This window comes from Myotis yumanensis, unplaced genomic scaffold (genome assembly GCF_028538775.1).
Source record: "Myotis yumanensis isolate MYYU_CA2020_CCGP unplaced genomic scaffold, mMyoYum1.0.hap1 SCAF_4, whole genome shotgun sequence".
Lineage (NCBI taxonomy): Eukaryota > Metazoa > Chordata > Mammalia > Chiroptera > Vespertilionidae > Myotis > Myotis yumanensis.
The window spans coordinates 52,947,867-52,962,876 of NW_027223755.1; the positions used below are offsets into that span (position 1 = coordinate 52,947,867).

The 15,010-nt window shown below is 35.0% G+C and overlaps 1 protein-coding gene across 4 annotated transcripts in view; it reads right to left on the reverse strand.

Moving 5' to 3' along the window:
* The window catches only part of KIAA0825 (KIAA0825 ortholog), a 362,385-nt gene that overhangs the window by 267,062 nt on the left and 80,313 nt on the right, over positions 1-15,010 (reverse strand). For all 4 annotated transcript variants that reach the window (XR_011471210.1, XM_070412335.1, XM_070412336.1 and 1 more), the window contains exon 6: positions 2,687-2,851. Coding sequence is in view for 3 of the 4 variants with exons in the window: in XM_070412335.1 (XP_070268436.1) it covers positions 2,687-2,851 (165 nt within the window). In the remaining variant the exon portion in view is untranslated. The remainder of the gene's footprint in view (positions 1-2,686; positions 2,852-15,010) is intronic.

Here is a 15,010-nt window from a genome sequence, read left to right on the forward strand (position 1 = left end):
ATCTGGACAATAAAAAAAATACACACAAAAACTTACCTTTCATCACACTGTTTTGGTTACATAGACATAGTAGGTAACTCTTTCCAAGATCTTTATTAGCAAAATATGCTCCAATCAAAGAAATACACAGGAAACCAAATGACTTGATCTTTTTCCCCCATTCTCTCCCACACAAGATTTTTAAGCAAAAGATGAACTATCAGGATAACTTAAGATACATTTGGTTTCTTTAATCATCCATTTCAAGGAATCTTTTCCTTTCTGATTTACGAAACAAAGGTTTTTGATAAAAATTGATTAGCTTGGCTTACACACAATAAAACATTTTTTTCTTGACAATTTCCTCCAAGATCATTATTTTCAGGGAGCCATAAAGTTATGTCAGATTAAATCAATCTTGGCTTTGTTACAAAAAAATAAAAATTTTAACAATAAAAAAGATATATATCACAAGGGGTGCTCTAGTACTTAGACATTTCTTATTCCTGTCCTTCAAAATTCATTCCAAACTATGTTCAATAATCCACAATATATTTCTATAGTACACTGGTATTAATGTGATATTGAAGTTGCTTTTATTTATTTTAATTTTATTTTATTTTTTGTAAATCCTCACCCGAGGATATTTTTCCATTGATTTTTAGAGAGAGTGGAAGGGAGGGGGAGAGACAGAGAGAGAGAAACATTCATGTGAGAGAGACACATCAATTGTTTGCCTCCCACACACACCCCGAATGGAGCTGGGGATCGATCCTGCAACGGAGGTATATGCCCTTGGCCAGAAATTTAACCAAGACCCTTCAGTCCAAGGACCGATGGTCTATCCATTGAGCCAAATCGGCTAGGGCTGAAGTTGCTTTTATCTGCCATGATGATAAATTTGGAAGAAGACAGTAATATTGTGGCAAAATAATATATTTTCTCTGTTGATTTATTCAATAATGGCAACTGCTATTCTTAAATATACAGCATTTGCCAAATCTCAACATTGTTTAATTTTAATCTAATGACGTCAAACCCACTTTTTCTTCTTTTTTTCTGAAATCACTATGACAAATTTTTGCTTCAATTCTTGGCCATGGCAGTTTTACATCTTTACAATACCTTTCTAACACAATTCTAATTTTTAATTTTTGTTGCTCTTAAGGGGAATAAAGTTCTCAGAATTTACCTAAATTTTCTAAGGTCTGGCCTAGGACCAATACAAGATGAGACTAAATGGGTAGGGTCTAGATTTGTTGAAATGCACTGTTTCTTTATCCACACCTCAGAAAAGACCTGCTACAGATGTGGATGAGGGATGGCAAATCTTAGCCAGGAATAATGTATGAGTATCTATACCAAGTGTCAACCACTCGAGAAATCAACATCGCAATAAAAAATTAGGATGTCATATTTCTTTACTCAGATCTATCCATGGCCAGTCAGTTCCTTCTAGAAAACCCTCTAGGGCTCACATGATTTCCTAATCAAATCTACTTTTTTATTCTGTTTTTTAACTTTAATATTTTATGTCATATTTTTATTTTTTCATTGTTTTTCTTTGTCAGCATCCAAATTCTACTAGTATAATCCATCTCCATTTTTCTTCAAATTATCTCCAAATTTGGAAAAGTGCTCTACATTTAGTTACTTTATAATTTAATAGTATTATTTAAACTTAACTTGAAACATAGAAGGCTAGTAAGCTATGCTTAATATAAAACAAACTTTAACCCTATCACTTTTCTAACATTATTTACCCAGGCAAAGTAAATTTAAAAATATAAAAGTAAATATATTAAAGCAAGGGTAATTCCTTTCTAAGACATCAGCTTCTGAAATTTCAGATTCATTTGCTTGCCTAACTTTGTTTCACAAATACAGCCACTATCTATTTTTATTCCTTCAAATCATATATGGTATCATGTAAAAGATAATTTTGTATTGTTCATTCTGATGTAGGTGAAAATCTGTATAAGTTATAGATATGAACACACAGAACATATTATGGCTTTGAATTCTACCTTTAATTTTAGAAACATTCTTCCAACACACATGGCACTGCTTTCTTCTAAAAGATTTTAGTAAACTAAACTTAAAGTAACATATTATATAATTCTAATTACTATTAGAACAACACATTTATTGTTTATGAAATGCTAGAGTTTCTTTTAAAGAATTCACATACAATAAATCATTTAATTCTCACAGCCCTACATAACATATTGCAATATCAAGCATCTAATTGTAAAAGAAAACAGAGAAATGTATTTTCGTCCTATACCATCTTGGGAAGATGAGAAAACTGAGGTTTAAGGAAGCTAAATGTTTTTGCTCAAGGTCATCCAGCTGCTAGTAGTAGAAGAGGAGCTACTAGATCATTAAGTATGCTTATTTTTTTCATAGGCCAGACTGTGTTTCTTTGAATTAAAAAAAATAAAGATCTGATTTTAGTTAAAGGCAATTATCTGGAATTGACTTATAATGCTTTGTCAACTAGAATTATGGAATTTGCCATGTGTAAAGGATAAAAATGTAATTCTATGGTTTAATAGAATTTTCTTTACTTAATGTTTCTCTCAGGCTTTATGTTTCTTTAAAGAATTCAATAAAAATTTTTTTCAAGTAATGGTATAGATTCAGTGGCAGGAAGCAAAAATAGGGAGAATAATAGATTTACAATTTAAACAAAAGGGCATGTTACCTGATTTATTGTTCCTTGGTATCTTGAGTGATAAAAAAATTTCTTCAAACAATTCTTGAACATTTTTTTCCAGCTTCAAAAAGGATTTTATAAGCTGTGATAAGAATTCAAATTCATCTAAGGAAATAAAAAAATTTTGTCCTTTCTGTGGGCATTCAGGAGTAACTGTGAAAAGAGAAGATCAATACTATAGTACATTGTATTTGTTTTTTCAGTAAATGCTATAATAATCTATGTGATTACATAAACAATCAAAACTAATTAGACCTTCAATAAATAAACCAAGTTTGCTCTTTAAGAAATACATATAAAATCTCCTAGGAGAGAGTTTTCTTCTGGGAAACTGGAGATGAGTATTCTCTTTAATACAAATATGACAAATAAATATGTATTTATTCTCAGAGTATAAACAGGAATGTGATTTGTTGTTGTAAAATCATATTTTATACAATTTTATTTTTTAAAAAGTCTGGCACAACTTTAATCTAGTCACAAGGAAACTTAAGACAAATCCAAATTGATGGACATTCTACAAAATAGCTAATCTATACTCTTCAAAAGTAGTGTCCAGATACACAGACTAGGTTTTGACTAGACAAATCATCTATTCAAAGAAGTCTAAAAAGACATGACAATTGAAATTAATACATAATCAGGCCCAGGCTGGGTAGCTCAGTTGGCTAGAGTGTTGCCCTGATACACCAAGGCTGAGTGTCTATCCCCGATCAGGGCACATACAAGAAGCAAACAATACATGCACAAGTAAGTGGAACAACAAATCCATGTTTCTCTCTCTCTCTCTCTCTCTCTCTCTCTCTCTCTTTCTCCCCTCTCTCTCTCCCTCTCTCTCTCTCTCTCTCTCTCATTAGTAAAAAAGTTAATACACGATTAGTATTTTATTTTATTATAAAGGACTTTATTGGGGTAAATTGGTGAAATCTGAGTAATGTCTACAATTCAATGCTATTATTGCATGATTGTTAATTTTCTGATTTAGATAACTATACTGTGGTTATGAAAGAGAATGACCTTTTGTTTAAGAAATATACATTAAAGTATATAAAGGCAAATATCTGTAGCCTATTCTCAGTTCAGGGAAAAGAACAGTTTTAAGAGAAAGAGAATGCAAATGTGAAAATGTGGCAAAATAGTAACATTTAAGGAATCTGTATATTTTTGTAGTCTGAAATTAAAACAAAGATTTTTTAAAGACTAGATAAAATACATAAATCTTCAAGATTTTAGAAGTGTCATTACTATATCACTAATAACAAGCAAATTGACTTAGTAGTTGAAGCTAGACTATATAATTCATGAAACCTTGTTTTAAAAATTAACCTGTAAAAATAATTGTAATATCTATTGCTTTCTAAAGAACAGTACACCTTAAAAGAAACAAAAGTTGGTTATTTTCCTTTTATAATCATGCTACTTTCAAGTCACACTACAATTTTAATATGATAGAAAAATATCTTAAACTTTTTAAGAATATGGAGACTAAGACTGACCTCACCAAATAGCACCTTTGACCAAGTTTTCAAGTATTTAAAGAATGCTTTCTTTAAGGATATATGCACGCCTATGTTCATAGCAGCACAATTCACCATAGCTAAGATCTGGAAACAGCCTAAGTGCCCATCAGTAGATGAATGGATTAGAAAACTGTGGTACATCTACACGATGGAATACTATGCTGCTATAAAAAAGAAGGAACTCTTACCATTTGCAACAGCATGGATGGAACTGGAGAGCATTATGCTAAGTGAAACAAGCCAGTCAATGAAGGAAAAATACCACATGATCTCACCCATTCATGGATAATAAAGACCATTACAAACTTTTGAACAATAATAGATACAGAGGCAGAGCTGCCTCAAACTGATTGTCAAACTGCAGTGGGAAGGCCAGGGAGGGTTGGGGAACAGGAGGGAGGGGAGTAAGAGATCAACCGAAGGACTTGTATGCATCCTTATAAGCATAACTAATGGACATAAGACACTGGGGGGTAAGGGAGGGCAGGGGTTTGTCAAGGGTGGGGGGGGAGGGGAAGGACACTTATGTAATACCCTTTGTAATACTTTTAGCGAAAAATTTAAAAATAAATAAATAAATAAATAAAGCCAAAAAAAAAAAAAAGAATGCTTTCTTTATTATTGCCACTTCTTAAAATACTTAATTACAAACTGAAAATGTTGAGTACTATTATAAAATAAGCATCAAGTTCCTTTGGAGAGAAAAAATTAAGAGTGTTAGTTCTGGTGATTCCATGTAAAAATTGGTTACCTTTATCATATGGATTTAGAAGGAAGATTCCAATAATGTAGCAATTTTATGGGTAATTCATAAACTTTAAAATGTTTACAACAAACTTGTAACCATATAACAGTTTTTTACTAAGGACCAAAATTGTCATGGTATCATTGCAGATAATATGAGAGAAACCTGTCAACCAACTTAAACTGTGGAATTTAGTCCTATTCTTTTTTTTTATCCTCACCCAAGGAAATGTGTGTTTGTTTACTTTTTAGTTTATAGAGAGGGGGCAGAAGAGAGAGAGAGAGAGAGATTGATGTGAGAACGAAACATCGGTAAGTTGCCTCCGATATGCGCACCAACCAGGGATAGAACTAACAACCTAGGTATGTGCCCTAACGGGCAATAGAACCCGCAACTTTTTGGTGGACAGGATAATGCTTTAACTAAATGAGCCACCCGACAGGGCAGTTCTCTTCTTAAAGAGTTAAAAAAAAGAAAGGTTTGATAAAAATCTATGAGTACCTACAAAAATTCTGTTTCATCTCTAATTGATGTTAGGCCTACATACAAAATCTGTTTCTAAACAGCCCTACTCACATTTATTGTTCTTCCATAGGAAAGCCAGAGAACAGAACACATACAACCAATATATATAGCTAAGATTCTGTTATTAAAATCATGGCCTAAAAATGAAAAGAGAATAAATAGATTACCATTCGTTTAGCAGTTGCTTGATTCTCACTTGGTCTATTTGATCTCTGTTAAGTTTTGTTCATATAGATGGAGGGGTTGGTTTAACCTTCTAAATCTTAAAGATGTTGCTTTTAAAAGTAAATGCTTATAAGCCCAATTTTCAATGATTAAGAGTCTGTCCTACTTCCTTAATAGAAATGATATATATTTAAGAAGGTTTTGTGTACCTCAATTCTAAATCAGAAGTATTGTGTATGTTTATAAACTAAGCAAAAAAGCCCCCCCTTCCCACAAGAGAAATTGAGTCAAAACACTATAATCTAATAGTGCTACTTATTTTAAAATTATATAGGGGATGAGGATTCTACCTGAAGAAGTCTTACCTACATATCCTGGATTTAGAAGGATTTTATATTTCAGAAATTTAAGAATATTGAAAGATAAATGCATTTCAATTCGATTTATCTTTATAAATTAACAATGAGAGAGGACAGATTAATATGTATGACCTAAATTTCATCATTTTTGTCCCAAAGAAGCAATGATAATGATAGAGGTCCATTAACTAGCAGTCTTTATTTCCTATCACCTTTAGCTCAGAGTTCTCCCAAGGAGTATTGTGAGGATTCTTAACTTATGGGGAAAATAATTCTGTTATAAATTAATTTTGTGAAAGTTCAATTAAGGCAAAATTAAACACAAAGGATGAAATAGCATTTCCCAAACTTATTTCTCTTACTTTCCCCACAGTATCTCACAGGACTAGTGTTTTAATCATCACACCTTAGCTCATGATTTCTATTTGCCTAAGCATATCTATTTTTCTGTTCTTCAGAGTCTTTACTGTTAACCAAATTAGGAAAGTTTCTCTGAGAAGAAATCACTAAATTAATCTCTTTTCCTTCTTCAAGATTCTGTTTGCTGCTCTCCTCCAGGTCACCTTTTACAGAAAACCTTATCTGGATATAATCCAGTTCTCCTTCCTCCTCTAAGCCAACCTGGCCTTTATTTGTTGTATTTGTTTACTTATTTGTTTGTTTGCCTGTTTGTTTGTCACTATAGAAATATTTTGCATCAAGACATTTTGGACATTTATGTTTATATATAGGCAACTATGTTTAGCTGGCCATCAATCATTGTTATAAAATATTTAAAATAATGATTGCTGATTTATGTAGGATGAGTTCTATGACTCTTAGGAAATAAAAATTTCTCCTAAATCCTAATACTAGTAGAGAGAAAAGAATAAATTTCTATTTTAAAGTAAAACTCTAATTTACTGTCAACTAACAATGAATAAGTCATGTAAATAATAACTAGATAGTTGGTTTTTTTCCCTCTATACAATTTTAATAAATTTTTACCTAAAATTTAAAATTCTCTGCTTTCCTATTATTTAAAGTATTTGAACACAATATAAATTTTTCTTTATGATGGTTATGATGAAAGCTACTTATTTCTATGCTGCTCGCAGGGACTAATGTCTGTCCTGTTAAAGGGCATTTCTCAAATGGATAATCATTTGAAAAGGGTTCTATGATCAAATAGGTTTGGGAACTGCTGCATAGAAAATAATCTTTAAAGTGATTCACAATGCAAATTAGCATGTTAAAGTCTCTATTTACTTGTATAATAATGTAATTTTTAAATAATGTTTTTCAAACTTTTTTGACCAAAGAATGCATTTACCATTACATTTATTAACATCTTGGATTTCCTAAAAAGAAAAAAAAATTAAGGGAAAACTGCTCTGGATTATACTCTTATAAAATTTCACCATGAAAAAAATATGCACAGATATTCATTGAACTATTGTCCTAAGTAAATACATAAAAATGAGGGGGGGGGGGGAGAGGGAGAGAGAGAGAAAGAGAGAGAGAGAGAGACAGAGAAAATAATGTTATATTAAATAGAAAATATAAACTCAAAAATATGATATAAACTACAGAATATACACTTAGAGATATTTTTCATCTAGTGGCTAATAGTTAAAATATTAACTCCATTCTCTTATAGAAAAAGTAAGGACATTGAAAATAAATCTAGAAGGGCATTAGGGCTCCTCACATTTGATCCACAACAAAGCAGCATTTGGAATAATTATCAAAGACCAGCTAAATCAGACAAACCATAAAAATAGAGGTAGTAGCTGAAAGCACACATATTATTTTTCAAAACCATTAGCAACAGAATTCTTGTTAATAATAGCATTAAGATACAGGAGAAAATGAGAAGCTAGAAAATCAGATAATCTGAAGCTGGTGGATCAGTATAATAGGATAAAAGGCGCACATTTTTGTTTTCCCAAGAAAAACGAACACTAGCCACCCTGTTATTGAATGTGAAAGGATCTATTTCCAGTGAGGAAGTATTCTTGGTGCCACCAGGCAAGTGATGTGAAAGAGAGATGACACACAAAAGGTACTGAGAGTCTCATTATTTCAGATGAAATTCATGACATAATCCAAATGGAATATATTTGTTCCAGAGGGACCACATAGGAAGAAAAATAAGCAGCATTTTTTTGCCAGCACCCAAGTGACTTCCTGAGAGAAGGTGGGACCTGGGAGCACACTGGCTTTGCAGTGGCCTGAAGGAGCACTGTGCCTCCCTGAGCACCTGCCCCCAGGGCACCAGGTAGCAGGGGAAGGAACAGCATACAAGCACCAGGCCCTTGTGTTTTTGTCACAAACACCAAGAAGTAATGGAAGCTGTTTCTTTCCTCTTTTCTCCAGCATTATTTTTGTAACTTACTTTTCAAATTTGATTGACTAGGAAAGCATCTGAGGTAAAACTAAGATAAGAAATAGTTCCACCTTAGTTTTAAAAACTGAACCGTTTCTTAATCTCTTTTGAGGAAGCTTCCATATGTACCACTCAAAACAGGGAAAAACTGTTAGAGAAGTTGAGTAAATAAATGACTGAATAAATGATTAAAAGGATGAAGTTGTTATCTTAGAGGCTGAGTCAAAATGCAACCCAACACAAGATGAAGATATGGAAATTTAGATTTCCACGGCTATCAGAACACCTCTTCTGGGTGGTGAGAGATTGGAGAGAGGATTACAGGGGAAGCTGAGCCTCCTAATAGTTAATGAATCTGAATTTGAAGTCAGAAAACATTTAACTCTTGGAAGATGGAAGTTGGATTCCTCCAACTCTCTCTGGTTTCCCCACTTCTGTTCCCCGCCCCCCGCCCCTCACCACCCCCCTTTATGTTTTATTAGGTGGCATGCTGCTATTTATAATACCGCTACCTGTGGCACAAGCGGCCTTAGAGTAGAGTAGTTACCATGTAGAATTAGGAGCCAGATGGCCTGGGTTAAAGTCCTGGCACTGTTCCCTACTAGCTGTGTGACTTTGGACATTTACTTGGTCTCTCTGTGCCTCAATAGTGTATGAAGTTTATCTTACAGCAGTAACAGGGGAGTCACTTCCTCTATGAAACCTGCCTCAGATCCCAGACCAGCTTAGTTTCCTATTCTCCATGCTCCTTCCTATTTTACCCGGCACATCATACCTTCATTCTAGCTCGATGTCGCATTCTAATTGTTAGCTTGGGAGATGTCTCCAGAAACTGTAATCTCCTGGAAGATAGAGATCTTTCCCCCATGATTACATTCCTACTATTCATCAGAGTATCTACATGAATGAATGATTTTTAAAAAAATAGCCCTAACCGGTTTGCCTCAGTGGATAGAGCATCAGCCTGCGGACTGAAGGGTCCCAGGTTCGATTCTGGTCAAGGGCATGTACCTTGGTTGCGGGCACACCCCCAGTAGCGGGTGTGCAGGAGGCAGCTGATCTATGTTTCTCTCTCATCAATGTTTCTAACTCTCTATCCCTCTCCCTTCCTCTCTGTAAAAAATCAATAAAATATTTTTAAAAAATACATATTGCTGAGTGTCAGAGACAAAACTAACTGCTTTTTACTCATTTTGTTTGGCTCTTTCTTCCTGCCATTAACATGTTTCTTTAGTAAAATACTAATATTAAATGAGTTGAACATTAATTACTGTATGTCAATCCAAACAGGAAATATTTTGGGAAGAAAGAACAATAAACATCATATCAGAGACCTATGAGTCATATCATTATTAACTACTTTAAGTACTACTGCTCTATAATGGACTCCATCTCTAAGCTTAAACATTTATAAAGTTGAATGGCAGTCCCACTCCAAAACCTTCCACTGCTTATTTTATGTGTCATCCTTTAAAACATTGGGTATTTTTGAGTGTGTGAGTGTGTGTGTGTGTGTGTGTGTGTGTGTGTTCATCATCTTTTTTGAGAATCTAATACAAGCTATACATTGATGTTCATAAAAACAGTACTTTGAATATAATTCTAGGAGGTCCCCAGGTCTTCTGAGGCCTGAGGGATTGATCGCCTGGTTGAGGATCTCTTTCTTGGTCTGTCTGACTTTATAAGAAGTAGCACCCATAGCATGTCCTCCCACTAAGGAGACTTACAACTCCTAAAAACTTCTACTTCCCATTGCAAGAAGAATAGGTCCCATCTAGCTTCTACTTAATAATCTTATTACTCTTTTCAAGTGATAAAATAAAAGGTCTCAAAACATTTATACAGACAACTAACTCTCTTGCTATCTATGACCTAGTCCCTGCCAAAGGTGAGGGGATAAAATGAGAACTAGTCCAGCCAGCCTGGCTCAGTGGCTGAGCATTGACCTGTGAACCAGGAGGTCACATTTTGATTCCCGGTCAAGGGCACATGCCCAGGTTGTGGGCTTGATCCCCAGTGTGGAGCATACAGGAGGCAGCCAATCAATGATTCTCTCTCATCATTGATGTTTCTATCTCACTCTCTCCCCCTCCCTTCCTCTCTGAAAGCAATAAAAAATATATATATTTAAAAAATGAAGAATAACTAATGCTCCACCCTTTCAGGAACTTAGACAAACACAGAGACTAGTCCTAAGTGGCCACTGTTTTGGAAGTGGTATATGAAAACCAAAACATTCTATTAAAAAGAATGAATTGCTACTATGTATTATGTCTGCATTTTCTGTAACTTCTTTCTCTGATTGGTCTAGGGCAGTGATGGCGAACCTATGACACGCGTGTCAGAGGTGACACGCGAACTCATTTTTTTGGTTGATTTTTCTTTGTTAAATGGCATTTAAATATATAAAATAAATATCAAAAATATAAGTCTTTGTTTTACTATGGTTGCAAATATCAAAAAATTTCTATATGTGACACGGCACCAGAGTTAAGTTAGGGTTTTTCAAAATGCTGACACACCGAGCTCAAAAGGTTCGCCATCAGGGCTTACTAGGCCAAGATAGTTGTTACACTTAAATTTTTCAGCCATTGACAGGATCGGCAATAGTAATCTAAAGACAGGTAGACACATGGACAGAGAGAACCACCGTGTTTGGAATACATCCTGACAACGCACCAAAAGCCCCCACGTGACAGGGAAGTTTACTGCTCCTTTTGGAGGGGCCCACGCAGCAAAAATATCCTTGCTTCACCATCCAAGAGAAACCTAACTGGCTGAAAAGAGTGGCAACAGAGTGACCTTGAAGCTATTCTTCTGGGTCAATGAGAAAAACTGAAAAGAAACTACTTCTATTATTACCCTTTTCTGATTCCCAGGCCAGCACTGGCTCCACTGGATGTTACCTAAACGTACTGTTAAATGATAACAAAATTCTCCCACACTCTATTCCATCTTCTCTGGCAAAAGATGTCAGTATTACATTAGCAAGGGATCGGGCTTCTCTTTCAGTTGCCAAGGGTATGATACTCCTGTACCTCTCCTATTTTCTCTCTTATTTTGCTTTCTTTGACTGAGAACATGAGAGAGAATACCTGACTCCTGATGCGGTCACTGTTAATTGAAGATGCTAATCAAAGAATGGCTTACCTTTGAATTCAGCCAAGATTGAGAATTGTATACTGGACAAATTTCTGAATATTTTCTCAACTGACCTTTTTTTTTCTTTTATGCCAGTTTAACTCCCAGTTATAAATACTTAGATATGCTGACCCTTTCGGGGAGCATCTTAATATAATAGACATATACAGTGTAATAAGTGGGGTTTAAATTCTAAGTAATATATGCTAATGGCACATTATTAATGACATATTTTCCTAATATTCGTTTCTTGGTCTCAGATTTTTGCTAGAGTTCAGTTAATTATCTCTTTTCATATGTATTACTTCTATTATCACGACTAAAAATTAACCTATGGAAAACACTTAAACTAAGTTAACAATCATTTTTACTATAATCTAAGGTTGTACCTGAGAATTGATAATTCACTTTTAAAGACATATGCTATGACAAAGATGTGCCATTATCAGCTCTTAATATAACACGTTAAAATTAATTTAAAAATTTAGCACTGGAATAAAAATAAAGCTATCATCAAAAAGATGGATTTAGGTTGACACCTGCTGAGTGTGCTTCCTAATATATTTTCTAATTGTATCATAAACCTTTCAAAAGAGATTGGACTTTTTCCCTTTTTTATACTAAAAAATAAAGAATAAGATACTCTTTGCACTTTTTTTTTTATCAAGTAGGCAGATTATAATACCTAACGACTGTATGTTAAAATGAATATGAAACGATGGCCGTAGTGATGATGTAAATCTCTTGTACCCACCCGGAAATTTGTGCTCATGAACTCAGCATTCTAACAGAGAGCAGGGAAGCCACTTCTCAGGTGTGAGGGCTCTTCATAGAATACTTCTATAGTTCAATTTTACCCTTTTAGCTGCCTTCCTCACCTAAGAAATAGTTATTTAACCAAAAAGGCAAAGACATATTTCCCTCCAACTTCAAATATGACGTTGGAGCACCTCGGTGGCAGATACTGTCTTTTACATCCTCTTGCCTCAAAAGGCGTAGGAGCTGCAAATACCATTTTAAAGTGGGTTTTACTTGCTAATTCAACAAATTAGTAAATAATACATGTATTAGGCACCATGTGACAGAAAGGAGATAGACAGAGAGAGGCTCAGAGCGAATCTGAAAACAGGAGAGGGTGACTAACAAGGGCCACAGCTCAGACCAATCACCACCAGCTCCCTGTGGCCAGTCCTGTCTCTTCAAAGTATATTTATCTCTCTTTAACTATTTAAGTTCAGGCAAGAAGAACTGTATTAGGTTCAACATATAAGAAGAATTCAGAGCTAAGAAAGTATATGGATAAAAAATTAATTGAAGAAAATATCAGTTGATTGCCATCATATTTTGATACAAATGGTTGATCCTGGGCTCTGTTATTCTGATATGGTTTGTTTCATGGAAACATTTTTTTTTAAATTAAAAAAGAAAGGTAAATAGAAAATACATGAAAATTTACACAACTGGACCTAAGTTGCTTTTTTGAAGATATCAACAAATCTTTGATTTAATTTATTTTTGTGCTACAATAAAAAACATAAAACTTTGTCCAACAAACACAAATACTTAAAAATCTGCTTTTATTGTATTTGGGTCCAGTGTTATTGGTGACTGGGTTCTGACAACAAAGAGAGAGAAGAGTAGATAGAAAGGGAGAAAAAGAGAAAGGCAGAGAGAGGCTGGGGGGAGGCTGGCACATACAGTGTGAGGGATGCATCTTGGAATGGTCTGTGAGCTGACCTGACTTTTCTCTTTGTAAAAGGAATGGAAAAATCAAAACAATAAGAATACTTCAGGACATGTGAAAACGATATGAAATTCAAGTTTCAGGGCCCACAAATAAGGTTTCTTTGGAACACAGCCTCCCTGCTCTGTTTGCATTTTGTCTATGGCTGCTTTGTGATACAACAGCAGAACTGAGTAGTGGAGGCAGAGACTATGTGGCCTGCAAAGCTTAAAGTAGTAACTATTTATCCCTTCAGAGAAAGGGCTAGCTCTGCCCTGAGAAGAATAGGAAGAATGCAAGACAGTCACAGAGAAGTTGACATGCAGAGGGAGAAACCCTGGTTAAATGGGGGGCGGGGAGGAGAAAAGATGAAATGGAGGTCAAATAACTACAGCTCCGTTTACTGGCCACACACTATATGGTAAAAAACCTCATACGTATTATTTCTAATATTCAGTGAAACCATAAGGAGAAAACTGAGGCTCAGAGAAGGTAAGTTACTTATCAGTGAGGAACAAAGTAAACATAGTCTTTGTGAAAAACAGCAGCAACACCAGATTTTACGGGAAGAACAAAGTATGAATGTCGGGAAGCAATTTCTATGAACAGTTTGAAACTGTATGATCCATACTGGAATAATACAGACCACTTTTGGCCATCAACTAGAGCCAATCTATACTTGAGCCAATTTTAGGAATCACCTTTTCTTTTCCTCTGTCTTTCAAACAACAAGCTCTATCAATAATAATAATAGAAAATACTTGAGTTTTTTTTTTTTCTTTGTATATTTACACTAATCATATCAACCTAGTGAGGAAAGCAGCAACATTAGCATTTACCTCCAGGACATGAAGAGGTCAAAGAAATTGCTCAAGGTCACAAAACTCAAAGGTAGCTTTTGAAATGCACCTTATTGGTATCAAACTGTAGTAGGTATCAGAATTCCCTGGAGAGCAGTTAACACACAGATTGCCAGGCTACCCCCTAAGTTTTTGATTGAGTGAGTCTGGGGGAGAGCCTGATGAGATTTAGATTGGTACCATGTTCTAGGTGATGCTGTCACTGCTGATTTGGAAATCACATTCTGAGAACTATTACTCTAACGCCTCTCTATGATTTCTGTGTCCTCCCACCTAGCAGTACTGTTCTCAATTTTTAAGGCTTTGCTTCAGTATAAACGCTCATCAAAATTCACACTTGGATTGTTGGGGGAAAATGATCTTCTAGGAAGTTTTCTTATTCTCCCAGCTCAGGAGATCTTATACATCACTGGACAAGTTCTGTTTCTGAAACACTTCTCTCCAGTTACTTTTCTGCTCAAAAACTTGAACAAACATGTATAATTCCAACATCAAAGACTGGTTTTCAAGACTCTGTAATCTGCCCGTAAGCTATATATCACATCATTCACAGTTATCTGTTTATTTGGCACAGTTTTTGTCTGCCTAGCACTGTGTTTCCCTTTCTGGGGATAAGCTGATCCGTTGGCTAATCAGAGATCCCCCTTGAGACTTTGTTGTTTTGTTTGTTTGTTAATCCTCACCTGAGGATATTTTCCCCATTGGTTTTTAGAGAGAGTAGAAGGTAGGGAGAGAGAAACATCGATGTGAGAGAGAGAAATCCATGGGTTGCCTCCCACACATATGGATTGTACCTTCAACCGAGGTACGTGCCCTTGACTGGAAATTGAGACCCTTTGGTGCACAGTCCAGCACTCTAACCACTGAACACACTGGCCAGGGCCCCCTTAGGACATTTTGAACACA